Consider the following 19,793-nt stretch of genomic DNA (forward strand, 5'->3'; position numbering starts at 1 on the left):
AGATTTGACCCCATGCTGATATCTGCTTTATTCCAGTAAGCACCTCAGCATTTGTTTTATTCCTACTAGATTCACAGCTGAGTCAGAGTCTATAAACTCACAGAGAAAGCAGACATGAAATATAAAGAGGGCTTGGACAGTGGATGGATGCAAATGCCCCTTCAGGTGAACTGGACAGATAAGCATACAAATCTCTGCCCAGTTTCTCCCTCTCTCCATTTCTGCCACTTCTCCTTCCTGCTGTTGCTGGTGCAAATAAGCAAAGCTCTCTACAGGCTGGACACTTTGAATAGGAAGCCAAGCAAGGCATGAAGTTAATTGAGTGAATACAATTAGAATGCACATTTTTGTTATATAAACAGAAGTTGCAAGGAAGTCTGAGCAGCCTTGGGACCATTAGGAGGTGGACAGGGGAAACTTCCCCTAAAATGCACCAAAGCAAGGAGAGAGAAAGAAAATGTCCTTTCCCAACCTCTCAAGGCCCCAAGATTGTTCAGGCCTCCTTCGGATATAATTTGCATAACAAAAACCGACAGCCTGTCTAGTTTGGTCCTCAGGAGCTTACTGCAAGTCACTTTGTTAATTTCCCATAGATGGAGCAGGATGATTAGGTGGAACCAAGCAAATAAGGGAAAGATAGGAGGAGTGGACAGAGATGGGCAGTACTAACAACTTGAATCAACATTTGATTTGCTGATATACTTGTCTGCCAGTTCAATTACGAAGAGTAGACAGACTGCCATTGAACTGAATCACCTTGTAATGTGCTTTGAGTCACCTTTTAATGTTCTGTCTGTCTGCTCCCAGAGTGCAATACATAACGTCAAAAGCATTTGCAGAGCAAATTGGGCTGAATGACTAGGGGAAATGTTGGAGTGATCTTGTGGGTTCAAACCAAATGGGAATTTATTTGAGATTTGGTTGTTTTTTAAGGGTAAACATGAATAGCAATGGGATCACTTCAGAAAGACCAAACATTGGAACCAGACCCATGTCAATTGAAAAATGAAATGGATTCAGTAGATAGCACTAAATTTTTCATGTGGGGGGAGAATTTTGCCTTGAACAATTAAATGACATGCAAATTATCCATTTACTGTCCTAAGCTTGTTGCACCTTGTGTTGGCTTCATTGTCTGTTGTTGCTGTTTTTGTCTTACCATATCAGGCCACCACTGTTGAGCTAGCATGCTATGCTAATATTCATTTCAATCATCAGTATGCTCAATACAGCTCCTGTTCCTCTCAGCCATCAATACAGTCATTAACATTGCATCATTATGCAGATATTATGGCTTAGGGTTCTTACTTGAACTGACCTAATATCTCAGCAATAATTAAAAGATATTTTAGGTTTTCTCCATTTTCCTCTTACCCATGTAAGTCCTGTTGATGTTACTGAAGTAAGCCTACTCCTCCATATGACTTTGGGCTGCCAGGCAGTTACAGTGACTGATGCACAGGGGGAAATCATGCATTTTAATACTAAGGGACATGAGGTTTAAAGCCTGAACTTAGCCATATTTATTGCAGCAATATTAAGGAGATCTACTTCTAAGTAAGTGTGTTCAGTATTACAGCCCAGTTATGTTTTTGACAAAAGCAATTAATTAATGGAGTTTGGAGTTCAGATCTAAGGACATCCATGTGTTTCTCATCTAGCACTGCATACATCTTTTTTGTAATTATGTTCCCATGTTTAGTGTTAGCTCTATATGTCTGGGATTACTTCATCAAATCATTTTTATTATGTTCGTACATGTAGCATGTTCCTGAAAGTAGCATTCCATAACATGAGCATGAAGTGTCTTTCAACCTATTCTAATACAAATGTTTTGATGGTGTTATACAGGATCAGAGCTAATGCCAAAAGCTCTTTCTACCAGAATAGTTGGAGGAATATGGTGGTTTTTCACCTTAATCATAATATCATCCTACACTGCTAATTTGGCTGCCTTCTTGACCGTTGAGAGAATGGAATCCCCCATTGATTCGGCAGATGATTTGGCAAAGCAAACTAAAATAGAATATGGAGCTGTTAGAGATGGATCAACAATGACCTTCTTTAAGGTAAGATGGTGCCAAAACATTTTGGATTCTCAGGCAAAGGTAAGCCCCTTTTGTTGCTTTAGATCAGGAGTGTGCAACCTTTTTGACCCTAAGGGCCACATATAAGGTATGCTAGGAGCTGCATATACACATGAACACATACACACACACACACACACACACACACACACACACACACACACACACACTTATTACCAATCTGGACATTGCCCCACCAATTCTACACATGTCTACACAAATGGCCAGTGCAAACTCTCCTGCCGCCTGAGGCGGGAGATCAAGCATGCACCTCCACCGTGGCTGCTCACCCCCCTTTTGTTGCTGCATCTGCTCACCCCACCCCACCCACCATGTCCCAGTTAACTTATATCCCAAACTTCCCCTACATCCAAATATCTCTGGGCAAATCCCCAAAGTGATCAAAAATCTATGCAACTGCAGTAGACAAAAGGTCTGATGGCCATCGTCAGGCAGAAATTCAGCTTTTGTACGACAACCCTTCTCTGGCCAAAGGCAAGGAGATCAATCAGAACACCAAGGAAGCCTCTTAACATCTACAGGTCAAAGCAGAACAGGTGATCTATGGCCTCTTTGGCCTTTCTGCCACAGCCACTATGCTCACCTCTGATTCATCGTGACTTCAGCCCACGTGACGCAACTAATTTTGAGAGTCAGGCAGGAACTTGTAGAACTGTCTAGTTGGGCACATCGGTTTATAAGATATCTCAATAATGCAATTTTTCCCATTTGGTCCCCCAACAGAGATGTCCAAAGAGAGAGTGGTATTATTAGATTTTATTTTTACTTATTTATTGTCTGCTCATGAAATAAGCCACATAAACTCACAATTCTAACACATTTTACTCTGCGGTAATCACATTAAATTTAATTTAGTTCACAGGGACTGCTCTAAGTTTTTTTGGTTTGATGCTCTGAGCTTGAATATGCTAAGAACCTATGAATATGGCATATCACACAGCAGTTGCCAGTCTCAGGGAGGGCAGACCTGAACAGATGCAAGTAATTATAGTTATCTTCCTCCCCACTGTGGGATCTTTGCATGATACACAGAGACAAAGCTAACCTTTAGGAAGCTATCACTCTAAAGAAGCTGCGACAGATTGGCCAAGCTATGGGAATTTGGAAAGAAATATGCTTTTGCTACCGTATTCTGTGAGCAAATATTTCCAATTTCTGTGGTTGTCAGCTTGGCATTTTAAATGGCTGCTCTCAGCTAGCAGACACAGGTTTGCAAGTTCATGGCGAAACTATGTTACAGGTGGAGAAAGGAAATGGATTCACTGCATTTTAAAATATATATATTTCTGACTCTTCTCAAAAACAAGCAATTTCAATTTGTTTTTCTTTTCTTTTTTCCTGGTAATTTACTGAGGCATAAATGACTACCTTTTACATCCTTGACATCTCAGTTCATGAATAAAGCCTGCTCCTTAAAGACCAGATGAATGAACTAAATGCATTTGTAAGGCAGCTGATGCCTTTGCAGAAGCTTTTTGTTTGTGTAATCCATAGAGTTCTTTCTTGCTTCAATCAAACAAACAAAAAAGAACACAGAAATAAGGGAATCAAAGAGTGGTTGTACTCGCCTAATTTTAATACCACTTTCCTATTTTTTGTATGTTGAATACATGTTATTTTCCTGCCATAGCACTTATAATTGAGTCTTATAACAATATGTTTTTGCTAAGATGGCCTTGTAGGCTACAGCTTCAAAGGACTGTAGAATTTTACTGGCAAAATGGTACACTTATCAACAATGCTCAACAGGTGTCTGGGTTGAAATGATTTTCCATACAAGAAAAGCATTGCCCCTCATAAGAACATGTTTCTCAGAAGCCTATACCAGGAAACTAAATAAATGAGGGCAGTGACACTTGGACAGCACAAGACAAGTATTAGAGGAGAGTGGTGGAGGCTGGTTGTTCCAATTTTGGTGGGGCTGTGAATCCATTCTGGGTTTCAGTCAGAACCAGCTAGAACTCTAATGGAGCTTCCAAAGTACTGAACTTATGTTGGGGATAGGGTTCAGCACCTTGGATAGCTCCTTTAGAGTTCTAGTTGTTTCTGACTAAAAGCCAGAATGGATTCATAGCCCCACTGAAATTGGAGTTATCAGCCTCCACTGAAGAGGATATTTGATAAAACCGAAGTCCTTAAACTTCTCAATTTGAAGGGTAGTGAATGTGTGAAGGAAATTGTCTTTCCAGAAAGAAAATGAGATAACATTATTCTACTTCTTTCTTCATAATAAGGGTTTCAATATAGACTGCATGTAAAAATCACCACGTTTAAAATAATGAAAAGTCTATATGGAGCCCATTATTCCTCTGGAATTGTGGAGGGCTGCACTATGCCATTTGATAAGAGTTTGCAAGTGAGGGCTGAGGAGAAATGACTGGTTCCAATCAAACTATTCATTGACTTCCTACAAATAAGGAAGGGGCAAACTCACATGGGAATGAGCTTTTAGCACAATTACAGTGGCTAATGAGGGCCAAACTCAGTATTTCCCTAATCATGCAGTGTGTAGCTATCCGTACTCTTGTGTAAGTTTGTGTGACCCCAATTTAGATTGGGACCATATCATCTCCCCCCTTCCCCCCAAATTCCCTCACCCACAGGGGAGGTTGTTAAAAAGCCCCTATTGACTCCAATGGAGACCTCCCGTTTTTCCACACACATATACTGTAGTGGGGAAGGGGGGGAGGTTCAGGGGAAAATGGGGGGGGAGTTTTAAACCCCCTCATCTTGGAGTGTGATGGTTCCAATCCACATTGGGGTTGCATGTGCTTACAGAAGGGTAAGAAAAATTATCACTGTGTGATTGGCAGAATGTTTAGCTTAGCTCTGATTCTTGCAAAAAGCCTGATCATGGGCATGTCTACTCAAAGAGTTTGCCTCTGGGTGGCTTTGCAGTAGTGGCATGTCATCTACATAATACAGTCACCATTGCGACACCAACCAGGGGCAAACCCCAGAAACTCCGCTGAAAAAAGGTCGGGCATTACTCTGAATTTTTTGGCAGTGGAGGCTTGTCACAGCCCATGGCGCCCCCTGATTGGTTGCCATGGGATGAACAGTGAAGGGGGCAGACCTAAGGAGCTCAGGAGAGCCAGGTGCCCCATGGAAAATAATAATAATAATAATAATAATAATAATAATAATAATAATAAGGGGAGGGGAGGAGTTGAATGGACCCCATGGCGCTTTAAAAATTAAAACCTGAGGGGGGGGGAGAGGAACTGGGCCAATTCTCCCCCTTTTAAATTGTTATTATCTGTATCTGCACAACTGTGCAGATACAGATAATAAAAATAAAAAAGGGGGAAGTTCACACTTGCATTCCTTCCTGTGCAGATGCTAGGAAGCAATGCAAGTGCGGGAGCCAGATGCCTCGTGGAGCCAAAGCGCCGCTGTCAACACAGGGGCCATATGTGTGGCAACCACAAACAGCCAGCCACCAAAGGAAGAACGATAATGCATGCAATGGTTTTAAGTGGATTTCTAAAAGTGACGGTCATGTGAACCAGTTCTAAGTTGTACTTCAGTATTGGAGTTAGTTAAATCATTGTCGATCTGTCCTACTTCCTTATTTCTAAAGTTAGAATCATAATTACCTATTTCACAGCACTGCTGTAAGGATAAACACTGAAATTTGGCATTCTAAAAACCAGGTTTCCTAACTAGTTAATACATTTTGTTGCTTGTGTGTGTGTATGTGTTTTCCTGATTGCAATCATGTGGAAACTTATGCTGCCCTAAGGTAAAATATGGGTTATAGAAGTGTTTGTAATGGTATTCTTTGTGCACAAAATAACCTTGACATTTAAGTCAAAAACGATGTATTGTTTAAGATAACACAATGAAAGTGACATAATAAAAGTTCACATACTGAAAACCTAAGGTTAAATGTCAGTTTAAACATACAGTTATGTTGACCATCAAGCTAGTATCTCACTGCCTTGGGATGATTCCAGAAGATTCTGTTTATAGAGACATTCTGTATAACAAAGAATTGGGTATGCCTATCCACGAATATAAAGACTGTGTGATGAGATCCAGTCTTGCTTGGTGTGGGCAGCGGGGAATCGTCTCATAACCTGTTCCCATAAAGAGCTATAGATCAGTATTCCTCAGTTATGGGCATTGGTTTCCATATAGACTTCTTAAGATTCTTGAAGCGATAACATCCAGAGTGAGCTGGCTGGGGAAAGCTGGGAGTTATAGTACATTTTTTCTGTCTAAACATACATAGGTTTACGCCCTAATTGATTTTACCAGCAAAGTTATCATTCTCAGTAGTGATAAGAACAGGATTAGGACCATAATGTTCTTTATTATGAAAAAGAGAAAACACAATGGTGTCAGATCATTTGAGGCTTTATACAATTAAATGCAGATTCGAAAATTCAAAACTCTGAAACATAAATGTTGAATTTAAAGGACAGATAGTTGACCAGAAATGCATAATTGAGAGCCAAAGACATTGTAATTATTCATTTGATTCATACTCTGCCTTTTCACACACACGCACACACGATAAAAGCACTCATGGTGGCTTTGTTTATTTATTTATTTATTTAAATAATTAATTAAAACATTTATATTCCTTCATTATCAAATCATGGGGCAGTGTACAAAATGTATTTAAACAACAGTTCTTGTGTTCTTGTTTTAAAAATTCCCCTTAACATTTTTTTGTTTGAAGTTGGCAATCTATCTGTAACAGACTACTTTTGAAAATACATTCTATCACAACTGAGTAAAGCAAAATTGCAGTTCTTCTCCTGCGCCATTAACTCCAAAGCCCTCAACCCACATGCCTTCATTAAAATTGTGCCCTTTTGTGACAAAAGACATTAAAGAAGCCACATGCTCACTATATTGTCTGATGGAAATAAAACTGTGGCTCATGGGGCTAGATTCTGTGGAAAGCGATTGAATGAGAAAGGATCTTAATGTCTCTCTCCTGCACTCGAAAAACAGTTAACACTATCCAGGGATGCTTTAATGTGTGTGAACAGAGCCTATTGTTGATACTTAGCATTTCTCTTTTTAGAAATCAAAAATATCGACATACGAGAAAATGTGGGCATTTATGAGCAGCAGGCAGCAGACAGCACTGGTGAAGAATAACGATGAGGGGATCCAGCGTGTGCTCACCACTGATTATGCTCTGCTGATGGAATCAACCAGTATTGAATATGTCACTCAGAGAAATTGTAATCTCACCCAGATTGGGGGGCTCATTGATTCCAAAGGTTATGGTGTAGGAACTCCCATTGGTAAGAAACGTTTACATATCGTTAGTGATTGGCAGACTATGATAGGTTATTTAGGATACTTTTTAATCTGAAACATTTACTATTTGGCACCAAAAAAAAAAAAAGTGCGATACAGCTTTGGGGAAAAGTTTGACAGTGTTTCACAATATACCTGAATAAGTGCCACACGCTACTCATTTACATCCTTGAAGTATTCTAAACGTAAGAGAACACACTGAGGCACTCTGCATTGCTGGAGTTTTCCTCCCCTGATTCACTAAAATCCAAGCTTTCAGGCATGAAATGGCCAAGTTAAACAGGTATTTACTACTTAACCTTTTGCCTTCGCATCCATTTTAAAATGTCCCATGCTGTAAACTCTGGGACAACATGGAGAAGAAGTTGAAATATAGAGGTAAGAGGAAGGTCTTCCCACACAGAGAGCAGGGTACAGAACAGGGTTCCATATAACGCATATCTCGAAAGCTCTGCAGGGCCTGCCAGCTCAAGTACTGCCTCTTGAGGGTGAGAGTGGCCTGCCCTGAGCCAGCAGTGTACTTGCCTCCTTCCGTCCCATCTGGCCAAGGCTTTTGGTGTTCGGGGAAGCCTTCCTGGTGTGTTACACCTCTGAGCTGCAAGACTTTGGACTCACGGGTCCCAAAGCGGTGAGTTTAGGGAAGCCTCCTTCACTGTCATGGTGCCTCTGGGTGTCCACAAGTGACTTCTGCTTGGAGCTTGTTTCCTGCACTGCCTTGTTGTTGTGACACATGTGCACACACACCAGATTGATTCAAGAGAACCAGGTTTTCCATCTAATCCACACTGTACTAGTGAAGGGGGAACTGGCATACCAACTGCCAGTTCCCCCTTCACTAGTACAGTGTGGATGAGGTGGAAAACCTGGTTCTCTTGAATCAGTCTGACCCACCAGCTAAACAAACCAACAAACAGTTCTAGTGACCATATATATATATATATATATATATATATATATATATATATATATATATATATATGAGAGCTGGAAAAAGTGCAGGAAAGAACAACTAACTTGACTAAGGGGCTGGAGCATCTCCCGTATGAGGGATGGTTACAACAACTGAGATTGTTCAGCTTGGAAAAAAGGAGGTTGAGGAGAGACATGGTAGAGGTGTAGAAAATTATGCATGGTGTGGAGAATGTGGATAGGAAGACGTTTTTCTTCCTCTTTCAAAATACTAGAACCTAGGGTCATCCCATGTAGCTGATTGGTGGGAGATTCAGGACAAAGTACTTCTTCACACAGTGCATAGTTAAATTATGGAATTCACTACCATAAGATGTAGTGATGGCCACCAATTTGGATAGCTTTAAAAGGAGGTTGGATAAATTCCTGGAGGAGAAGTCCATCAATGGCGACTAGCCCTGATGGTTGTGTGCTACCTCCAGTATTTGAGGCAGTACGCTTGTGTGCACCAGTTGCTGAGGAAAATGGGTGGGAGGGTGCTGTTGCACCATGTCCTGCTTTGTTGGTCCCTGGTCAACAGCTGCTTGGCCACTGTGTGTACTAGATTATGATGGACTAGATGGACCCTTGGTCTGATCCAGCATGGCACTTATGTTCTTAAACAAACAAACAAACAAACAAACACCCTACTTGGCCCTTCATTGAATTAATCCTGTAGCAGGGATGGTCCTTCAGATATTTTGTCATCTGGTCCAGCATTTTGTCATATTTTGTCCTATGATCCATCACCATTGGTTATGCTGGCTCAGGCTGATGGGAGTTGTAGGTCAAAACATCTGGATGGCCACATGTTGCTCATCCATGTCCTACACTGTACACATGGAGGGTGCGCACCAAGAACGAGAACCAAGAGGCTGCCAATGGGAAGTCTCTGGGCTTGAATACCCTTCCTGGCTTAGCCCTTCCCCAGCCAGTGTGCAGATGCAGTGTGCATCCCCACTCTAAGTCCTGTATACCCCACCTCATGTCATGACTCGCTGCAATGCTGTCCTGCCTCCTAATACCACTGTACGCTTGGGAAAAGAGCAGAATTTATGTCAACTGCAGGCCTTTTCTGAACTCCATCTAGTAATATCTACAGGTTTAAAACATGAACATTATTCTCAGAAAAAGTAGATCTGCAGCCATGCACAGAGGCCAAGCAATGATGAGATGTTGGATCCCCTAGGGAAAGTGCAACAGAAGCCCTGCTTGACTTGAGCCACCAGGCTGCACTGGGCTGAACACATCCCCATGCTTGATAGGGAAGGGGAGAATTATACTGGAGCATTCCATACATATAGGAATGGAGTCTTGTTCTGTAATCCTTTACAGTGCTATGGGGGTTACACCCAGGTAAGTGTGCATAGGATTTGAACCCTACAGCATGGCTGGCAGCAGAATGCTGGGAGTTGTATGCCTTTTTTTCTGTCTATGCATGCCTATGCCCTAAGAAACACAAACACATCCAACCATTTAAATATATTTGAACAATTGTTAGTTTGCCATCCATCATAACAGAGGCAGATTATTACTGACCTCCAAATAAAAGGAGTTTGAGAATTATGTTTTAGGATCTGGTTTACCTGAGCACTTCATTTACAAAGTTTTGTTTCATTGAGTGTATTTCATTTCTTACATGAATGCATTCACCAGTCCCCCAAGGGAAAAAACAAAACTGCAGAAATTCCAAGGTAATGATTGATGCACTGTAAGGATTTTGAAGCAGTGATAAAGATTCTATGCTTCAAACCAAGAGCAACGAAGGAATATGCTAGGACAGATGGTGGTTCCTTTGAGAGAAGTGTGCATCAGAAGTAGAGCTGGGGGGTGAAGTTGTAAAACATTTCTTGTATGATTAATAGGATTTTAAATAAAGGTTTGGGAAGATACATATGTATTTGTGATGAAATCAATAATCTCAATGTCATGCACACAATTTAAGCAAACAAAAAAATTAAATCTTTTCCTCATAAGCCAAGATGAATCACAGAGGGCATGTCTAGACCTAGATAGGGGAGGGGGAGAATCTTGTGATATGGTGATTGCGAGATCCTCCCCCTCAGTCCACACACGATACGTGACATCCCAGGAGGAAGAGGACGTCGCTCCCGCCATTTTTATTATTATTATTGAAAATGAATGCACAAGTGCTCCAGCGAAACAGGTAGGGGTTGGTTTTTTTAAAAAAAGATCCCGCTCCCATCCCCGATGTTTACTCGTGAGGAGCCAGGATGAAACATGGATGGCTGCCCACACGTCCCGCAGTCTTGGTATGATGCCCAGTTCCTGGCTCCTCACATTTACTCACAAGGAGCCAGGACAAAACCGGGACAGCTGCCCACAGATCCCAAGACCGTGGCAAAAGTTAGGATTGAAGCCGTCCCAGTTATCCTGGGGAAAGGGAGGGATCAACCCTCACTGCCCCCGGGATCCCTTGTGCATCATGTGGACATACAGGGATGATCCTGGGGAAATCCCCGGGATAAGCCCTCATTTAGACATGCCCAGAGTCAATGAACATGGATACTTTCTTTCATCATTTAGGTTGTTGCCTTTGATCTCCTCTTTGTTGTTGAACTGGTACACTTGTGGCACCTTAAAGATGAACATATTTTATTGTAGCAAGAGCTTTCTTGTACTAGAGCCCACTTTATCAAATGAACTGGGGATAACATTTCATGCATCTGATGAAGTGGACTCTAGACTATGAAAGCTTATGCGAAAATATACCTGTTCATCTTTAAGGAGGCATAAGACTCTTCCCCCCCCCCTTTTTTTTTTTTTTGTATTTATAGTGACTGTAGCAGGGCCACTATTCTAGAATCTGAAGTGATAATTACCACTTTGATATGAAAAGAAACATTACATTCTGAGCAAATAACTGTGGTTCTTTAACTGACTCTAGTAATACTGAATATTTTTCCTATATCACTGATGTATGTGTGAGGATACAGTTGCTGGGGATACCCCAGTTGCTGTGGACTATATGTAGTAGGGTGCTGTTGCACTTTGTCCTGCTTATGGGTCCCTGGTCAACAGCTGGTTGGCCACTGTGTGAACAGAATGCTGGTCTAGCTAGACCCTTGGTCTGATCCAGCATTGGCTCTTCTTATCTTCTTCTTAGTTTTGAAACAGAGAACTGAGCCTGGGCTCTGTAGAAATCTTGGAATGCTGGTTGTCTCCTTGAAGATCTGATGTGGGCTGTGTTGAAATATTTAAGCTATGCTACCTGCATATTTGTAAATAAACCAAGTATCACAAAACACCAGTGAGCTGCCAGTGACATTTTTCTAAAGGAAACCAAAACCTGGGTAAATGCTGTGGCCCTAGAACAGAGGTGGGGTGTATGTATCACGCGCGCGCGTGCACACACACACATACTGTTTTTTGCAGGGTTTTGAACACAAGGGCCATATCAGACTAGCAACTTTGCTTTTTCCTGTGTCCTTACTTGGATGTCATATTAAACCTTAGTTTCCTTTCCTCAGGCTCTCCTTATAGAGATAAAATTACTATCGCCATTCTCCAGTTACAAGAGGAAGGAAAGCTGCACATGATGAAAGAGAAGTGGTGGCGAGGCAATGGGTGCCCTGAGGAGGACAGCAAAGAGGCCAGCGCTCTGGGTGTGGAGAACATTGGGGGCATCTTCATAGTTCTGGCGGCAGGACTCGTTCTTTCCGTCTTCGTAGCAATCGGAGAATTTATTTACAAATCGAGAAAAAATAGTGACATTGAGCAGGTAAGTCAAGTTTGGTAGCATCTATGTAACACAAGCACAGGCCAAAAACCTGTGGAGGCTACACAGGAGCTTATGTTTGCTGGTGCCCATTGATTGCAGTCCTGCAGCTGATAATGCACATTTAGGCTGCAATCCTAAACACATGTACCTGGTAGTAAAGTTTATTGAGCTCAATGGCCCTTACTTCCCCGTAGGCATGCATATAGGATTGCACTGTTAATGTCCATCCACGTTCATTTTAGTGGGAATGACAAATTCACACTTCATCCTTTGAATCAGAGAAGGGAAATCTGATATAATGCTGATTCCATTTATGTCATATCCTTTTACAGTATGATGGAAAGATGGAAAATGTAGGGATGGGCAGTTGTCTCCTGTTCTGTTTCATTATTGTTATACAGGCTGATAGCTCTGCCCTGCATACTGTATTGGTGCCTTCTAGTTTAACCTGGGGGCTGTCTTCATGGCGCCGGGTTGGTGCCACCTTTTCCCCAAACCCCGCGGTTTTACTAACCATGGTGGCATTGGGTAATCCCGACACCAAGGAGGGAGCACGGGGTACTGGAGCTGTCTCCACCCTCTTCCTGGTTTCCCCCAGATTTGCCCCCCCCCCCCCGGATCAGCCCCAGAGTGAGATCAGATGACGGAAGAAACATACTGACCTCACTCCCACAGAAAAAGTCAGACTTTTTTTCTGCACAGCTTTGCGACATATAGACAAAGCTGGAGCATTTTTAAAATTAACTTTGGAATAATTTCCTTCTTCATTTTTCTTACCATGATACCAATGCACACAAACATAAATGCACACTGTTGATAACAGTGTGCATAAAGGAAGCTTGTTTCAGTGATGCATTTGCAGCAGGGATCCCTTTTTTGTACTCTGATTTCATCCATGTACACATGCTAATCTTACCAAGATTACGTTTTGCACATCATTTTAATCAATTGCATTGTGTGGTGACAGGGAGACATAACCTGGAAACTACAACAAACTTTGCATGTGTAGCAATTCGAGCAAAGTTCAGGAATCCAAAATAGAAAAATGGCAGTACAGTAACATACCACTACTAATCCTCAAAATAAGATCAGGGGTAGATCTCCACTCAAGCTTTTTATCAGTATTGAAGTGTACTAATAATCGTTGGGGCACATTATACATTCCGTGTGCTGCTTTTCTAGTGTTATAACTTATTTCTGACTTTTTATTCCATGTTATCCAAAATACTGCAACAGATGCCATTGTGTGTGCTATAAGGTATAAATGCACAAGAGAGATATAGCATCACCATGATGGGATTGTACCAATATGATACGAAGTGTAGATCTGACTCTGGTTATCTGAAACTGACAAATCTGAGAAGAATTCAGCTGATGAAAATAACGTGTGCATTCCTGTTAAATTGGATTGAGTCTTGTTTTATTAAGGGGTGCTGTACCTCTTGCTATTTTCAAAAAGAAGCAAAATATGGGTATTTTCCTATGAATTGTTATTTTCTATTGGCATTTAATGAAATAATTAAGAGAAACATGAACAGTAGAGCATTCACATGAATTGCTAGATTCTTTAAAATATTAACATTTGAATGCTAATATAAAATACAAATATATACATTCTTAAAAGTTTGGTTTATTATTTCATATTTTGACAGTTTCCATTTTCCATAATTAAGTCCTATAGTTTTGGTATCATTCTCATTCTAAACTTTTTTTGTTAGGTTGGTTAATCATTTTTATCTTTATTTTGTTCTTCTTCCATCTTTTCCTTTCTGCATGCGACCAGGCCTTTTGCTTCTTTTATGGACTGCAGTGCAAGCAAACCCATCCATCCAACTCCACTTCTGGAACTACCTTATCTACGGAGTTAGACTGTGGCAAATTAATTCGGGAAGAACGAGGGATTCGAACACAACCCTCTATTCATACTGTATAGTTACAGTAAGGCAAAGGTGTGTTCAGCAACTAGCAAACCTCTTCAACAACATATATTCAGGGGGGAAGATGTTTTGATTGAAATCCAAAAAATGCAACTCGCTTTTTCCATGTGCCCAAAGGAGTTCTGGACTGCTATTTCTAACAGTAGCCCCACATATCAGATAGTAAACTGCTTTTGAAATAAGAGGACTTTCAAAACAGGTTGTGATATAAAGCTCCATCACACCGGGGGTTAATACGCTCCCTACCTTTGTGTTTTCGTTCCTCAGTTACTTCCTCTTTTCAAAAGAGGAAGTACAGAACAAGCACGAGGCCCATGACTCCACTGTTATAGTGGCGCTGCTTCTCCTGCACACAGCAGGAGAGAGCAGCGATTCTGAGTTTAAAAAAACATCAGACTTGAAGAAGGGTTTTTTGTCACGCAAGGAAGGCCAGAAGGGATGGAAGGCGCGTGGGAGGCAGACGACGTCATGTGAGGGACCTGAGCAAACTCCGTGAGTGTCCAATAATGAGCGTGCAATAAAACGCTCGTCGGATGGAGCTTAAAGCATCAGGGTCTTTAATAAAAAGGGCAAAATATAAAATAAACCCCACTGGGCATACCCATAACTTGAGAGTGCCTACAGTACCTCTTTGAGCACAGTATGTTGTCAGGAAGAGCTAGAACGGTTGGATGATCCTCCAGACATCCTGTGAATTGATACAGTTAAGTGCCTTTTATATGCCATATCGTAATAGAACAGAATGTTGCAACTCATAAATGTTTTTGTTTGTTAGAGTACAAGATATTCAGGTTTCTTTTATGGCAATGGACAATCACTCCAGTCTATCAAGGCCAGGGTGTTGTTGTTGTTGTTTTGCATCCAGCGGCCCTTCCTTTATGGGGGAGCAGTTCATGCAGGTCAAATGCAATCCCCATCCACAGCACCTTACTTGAGAGGAGGTTCACCCTCCCATTTTCTTTGTAATGTGAATGGGAACATGCATCTACATACATTGTCTTGGATGGGGATGACCCTTCCCACCTGTATTGCAAGATCTACTGTCCTGAACCACCAGTCATGTGCCTGGCTGTATACATCTGCATTTGGATTGGAGTTAATAACTTCTTGCCATTCTTTTTGTATGATTCAGTGTTTCTGGATAAGAATAATTTGCTTTCATTTTCCTTCCCTATTCAAGCAGAACTAAATAAAATCACACTTCCTTCAGAACACCAACACCTGAAAGTGAGGAGTTTAAGTATTATTATTTTTATCCTATGTTAAAAGGCGACACAGTTCTTTCTTCTCCCAAGAAAAAGCATTCAGGGGGCTCATGCATGGAGAGCACAACTTCACAGAAATTTCTGTGCTAACTTCCCTGAGTTAACTTCATAGAAATACCTAGTGGATACAGACAGTACATTTCTGGCAGAGAGCATTGTGTTTATGAAGTCAAGATTTTCAAAAAGTCGTATTTATCTCATTGAAATTCAATAGCTAGAATTCCCAAATAAATTACATTGTTTATATGTCAGGAAATAATTAAACTATATTCCATGCGCCATGAATTAATCCAATTTCTAAATTACTCTAGTATAGCAACATAGTGAATCTGATAACACACTCCACTATTATTTATAGGAATGTTGTATGAACAATGAAATGTTATTACTCAAGCTTTAGACACATACACCCTGGCAGTAGATACAGGGAAACATTCTTCTTTGCGTGTATCTCTGGCTGAATGGGGAAACACACCCACAACTTAGTGCTGTGCATATGATTCCCTTCTCTGCACCAGCAGATGGGACAGCGCATGGAGAGAGTTCTTAGAAAAGCTAAACTATTATTACTGGCGATATTAAGGGCAGTATATATAGTGGTGATATGACTTTTTCTCCATAAACTCTCTTTCCTACAGTTATTATTAGTTTTTATACTTGCGAGCGTTTGCCTTCCCACTTTTAAGACATCTTTCTAAATTTGATCTTTCTTCATGTAGCAGACCCACACAGCGTTCACTAATACACTCAAAGTCATCTATTCACAAATTTACTTCATGTTCTTTGCATCAAGGTGGATACATATTTGTACTATGCATAGATATAACACTGCTCACTGGCTACAAATATCTTTTCCTTTCTGTCCTTTCATTTTCCTACTAATTTCCATCTTTCTTGTTCCATTTTTTTTTAAAAAAAGTCTGGAATAAAGCTTTGTGAATGTTGCGTATTTCTCATCCTGTTCTCATGCCCCAAGAATAAAGTTTCTACAATGGACATCCTTTCTTGAACTTTATTCTCTAAGCTCTTGGCTTCCTTTATCCACCCTTCCTCCAAAGCAATAAAGGTAATTAAGAATTTCTGAGACTCCTTTATCCAGTTTTCTGTCCTCAAACATTTCCACATGCCACACTTTGCTTCTATGCACAGATCATATTATGTGGATCCCAGTGGACAGGAAAATGGGAAGCAGATTCCTATCAAGTCAGATGATAGGCCCATCTGTCTCAGTATTCTCTGCATTGACGAGCAGTGACTCTTTAGAGTTTTATTTTATTTATTACATTTTTATTCCACCCAATAGCCAAAGCTCTCTGGGTGGTTAGCGTTTTAGTCAAGGGTCTTTCCCAGCCTTACCTGGAGACACCCGGGATTACACCTGGGACCTTTGCATGAAAAGTGTATGCTCTGCCACTAAACTATGCCACATTTCCACAAGCAAATAAGGCTTTCTGCTGTACATATGCATAATCCCTCCCATAAGCTGTGATTCATAAAAATGCACATACACCCCAAACAGAACATACTGCAAGTTGTTTTTTAAACATGAGGGAGCTACAAAACCTATTTTCAATACAGCAGATGGAAGGGAAAACTGAAATCCCTGTTGGGTGAGTACAAGACTTCCCACATATCTAAACAGGTTGAGTAAATTATGGCCTTTTTGTCCTTTTCCGTTTCTTCTTTGCAATATATTCTCTTCATTATAACAGAATAATTTATAGCAATTCTTGTCTTGAGAGAAAAATGTGTATGGTTTAGAGAACGTAGCTCCCAGTATTGGCACTTGACTATGCAATCTGGATGCCTACAGATGTTTCTTAGAGTTAAATGATTGTTGTTATTTATTACTACTAAACTTTTTGTGACCAGGACAGCTGCTCCTTTGCTGCTTTTTAAAATATTCTAACATGAAGCTGTCTGCTGATCTGAGAAGTTCTGTACATACTTTTAAAAAAGAAGCAAACCAACATCTGCCTTCCTTTCTAATCTCCTGTTGCATGACACAGATTTAAGAGAGAAAGAAAATAGTTTGGGTTGTATTCAATACTATAATTCCACTGGGGCAAAGCTTCTATCTTCTGTGGAAACCCCATTTTTATCCTTGTGCAAGTGTCAAATCCAACACTTAGACAAGGCACTGCACAAGTTAATTAGGCTAGGCGTTGTTTGCATTAGTTGTGCTAGTTGTACTGCTAGGACTTGTGAAACTGCTAGTAGAACAACGCCAACTCTTGTAATTTTTCTGCTAGCATAACATTGCCTATAACCCCTTGTTAAAGCCTTCTATTTTATTTTACTTTAGTCATCCTGGGGAAAAAATATTAACGTGGGGTGGTCAAACTTTGACTACTTCAGACTTCAGAGTTTTTGACCAGTCACAGAAAATTCATAAATCATAGGGTTTTAGTTGAAGTTGTACCCCATAACCTCACCACTGCCAGTTTACTTCAAAGTAATGGCTTTGTGATACTTTGGTTCAGCACTACTTAGAACTGATCAACTTCTTTTTTTCAAGTTCTAAGACTTTTTAGGGAGCTACAGTTATAATGGATCAGTTGTGAAGAACTCCACCAGCTGGATGATCCCAATGGAGAAGCAGGACAGCAATTTTTGCCCATTCCTTTTCCTTCCTCCTACCCTGCGTGCCACTGAAAATCTCCTTTGGAGGATTGTAGATGCTCCAGAACTGTGAGCTAGGTGACACTGCTGGATGCTGGAGGAATTGGTTAAAAAACAACAACACCCAACCTCTTTCCACAACAGAGAACCTCCAGTGGATTCTGGTTTCCTCCACCTGAAAGCATTCTGTTGGCAGAGGGGGAACTGTGGATCCAACCCATTAGCTATAAATCTGTTAAGCTAATAAATCTTGATCAACCTCATTTATATTTTCCAGGGAACTATGGTTTGATAGCAGTTCTGAATTCTCTACATCTAATGTACCCTTACCAGAGGACATTTGGATCTCTTGTAGGGTCAAGCATTATTATCAAACCCAGGACTTTACACTTTTGGAGCTCACACTTTTGTGTAATGTCCACCTCAGGCCTTAGTCCAGCTTTTCCCAACCCAGTGCCCTCCAGATCTGTGGAAGTGCCACTCCCATCATTCCTAGCTAGCATGGCCAGTAGCACCAGGTTGGGGAAGGCTGGTTCAGTTAAATTCCGAGCACTTGATCAGTCTTATACACTTTAGTGAAGAAGCCTGTCAATATTTAAAACTTCATGTTGATCGGAAAACGCAGTGCCATCCAAATCCATTACATTATAATCCCAATTCAGTGCTGTGAAATATCCCAATGCAGTGGAAAGAATCCAAACCAATAATCAGCACCACCCAACCTTCCTAGTGAATGTGTTTAGAATAAGGATGTATATTTTACAATATAGGGTGGAAATCTGTTTTAAACATAATGCCTTAACAAAATATTTTCCCTCTTATCTTTTATCAGTGTCTTTCTTTCAATGCTATAATGGAAGAACTTGGAATTTCACTCAAACACCAAAAGAAATTAAAGAAAAGGTCAAGAACTAAAGGGCGGTCATCATTCACAAGTATCCTTACTTGTCATCAGAGGCGGACACCGAGGAAAGAAACCATGGCTTGAATGAGTTCAGCTTCCTCTGTGGAAAATATCAGGAGAAAACTTAGAAAAGTCAAAACAATTTTAAAAAAATGAATGCCTACCATTCAATTATATGGTGAAATTTCTGAAAAAGAGACATTCATCTTATTTCTCAAGAGAGCCAGTGTGGTTTTCCCTTTTTTAATCCAGAGGCTGTACAGCAGATTCAGCACTCATATAAGACTGATGGACAACTAATCACCTGGGAAGGGTCTCACTCTGACTTTTGAAATTATAGATCACTTATTTTGCATCTCTCTACTCCTCCCCGGTTCATTGCTGTATGTACTTTCTAAACAAATAAAAACAGGGATTTTTCAATATTGGATTATTGTTTAATTTCCTCATCAAAAGTCATCTGATTCCCCTCCCCCCATCATAATCAGATTGAACATATGAGGCCGCCTTACATTGAGTTAGACCATTCTTGAGCGATTTAGATGGGCAGAATCTGCTCTGATTGGTGGCAAATCTCCTTGTCCCAGGAATTGTCACAATCTGTACGCTTTGCAACAAGTGGCCCTCTGGGTTGCAATTCCCACCAACCCTAGTGGTGAGGGTTGTGAAGATTTGCCATCAAACATTTGGAGCGCCACAAGTTGCCTACTCTACTTTGCAACCTAAAAGAAACAAACACATAGGTAAGTTTACATTGTGTGTTAGTAACACTGGCTTTCATTCCTTTTCTTTTGTGTAAGTGCATCATTGGTCACTCCAGATCAACAAATTGCTATGTGGATGCAGTCTCCATCTGGTGCAATTTAAAGGAGCCACGACCTGGGCAAACTTTGAATGTAGCCATGCTAAATTCTCTGATAGTCAAAAGTTAACTGTTCTTACTAGTTAACTTCTAGTTTGTCCCAGCCAAAGCCTTCTCTGCAG

General features: G+C 40.7%; 1 protein-coding gene across 2 annotated transcripts in view; it reads left to right on the top strand.

Moving 5' to 3' along the window:
• The window catches only part of GRIK1 (glutamate ionotropic receptor kainate type subunit 1), a 185,155-nt gene extending 166,175 nt beyond the window's left edge, over positions 1–18,980 (top strand). For both annotated transcript variants that reach the window (XM_063126714.1, XM_063126715.1), the window contains 4 exons: positions 1,852–2,069; positions 7,150–7,375; positions 11,831–12,081; positions 18,738–18,980. In XM_063126714.1, the coding sequence (XP_062982784.1) occupies positions 1,852–2,069; positions 7,150–7,375; positions 11,831–12,081; positions 18,738–18,893 (851 nt within the window). In that variant the 3' untranslated portion in view covers positions 18,894–18,980. The remainder of the gene's footprint in view (positions 1–1,851; positions 2,070–7,149; positions 7,376–11,830; positions 12,082–18,737) is intronic.
• The last annotated feature ends 813 nt before the right edge of the window (positions 18,981–19,793 follow it).

The sequence above is a fragment of the Elgaria multicarinata genome, chromosome 5 (genome assembly GCF_023053635.1).
Source record: "Elgaria multicarinata webbii isolate HBS135686 ecotype San Diego chromosome 5, rElgMul1.1.pri, whole genome shotgun sequence".
Classification (NCBI taxonomy): Eukaryota; Metazoa; Chordata; class Lepidosauria; order Squamata; family Anguidae; genus Elgaria; species Elgaria multicarinata.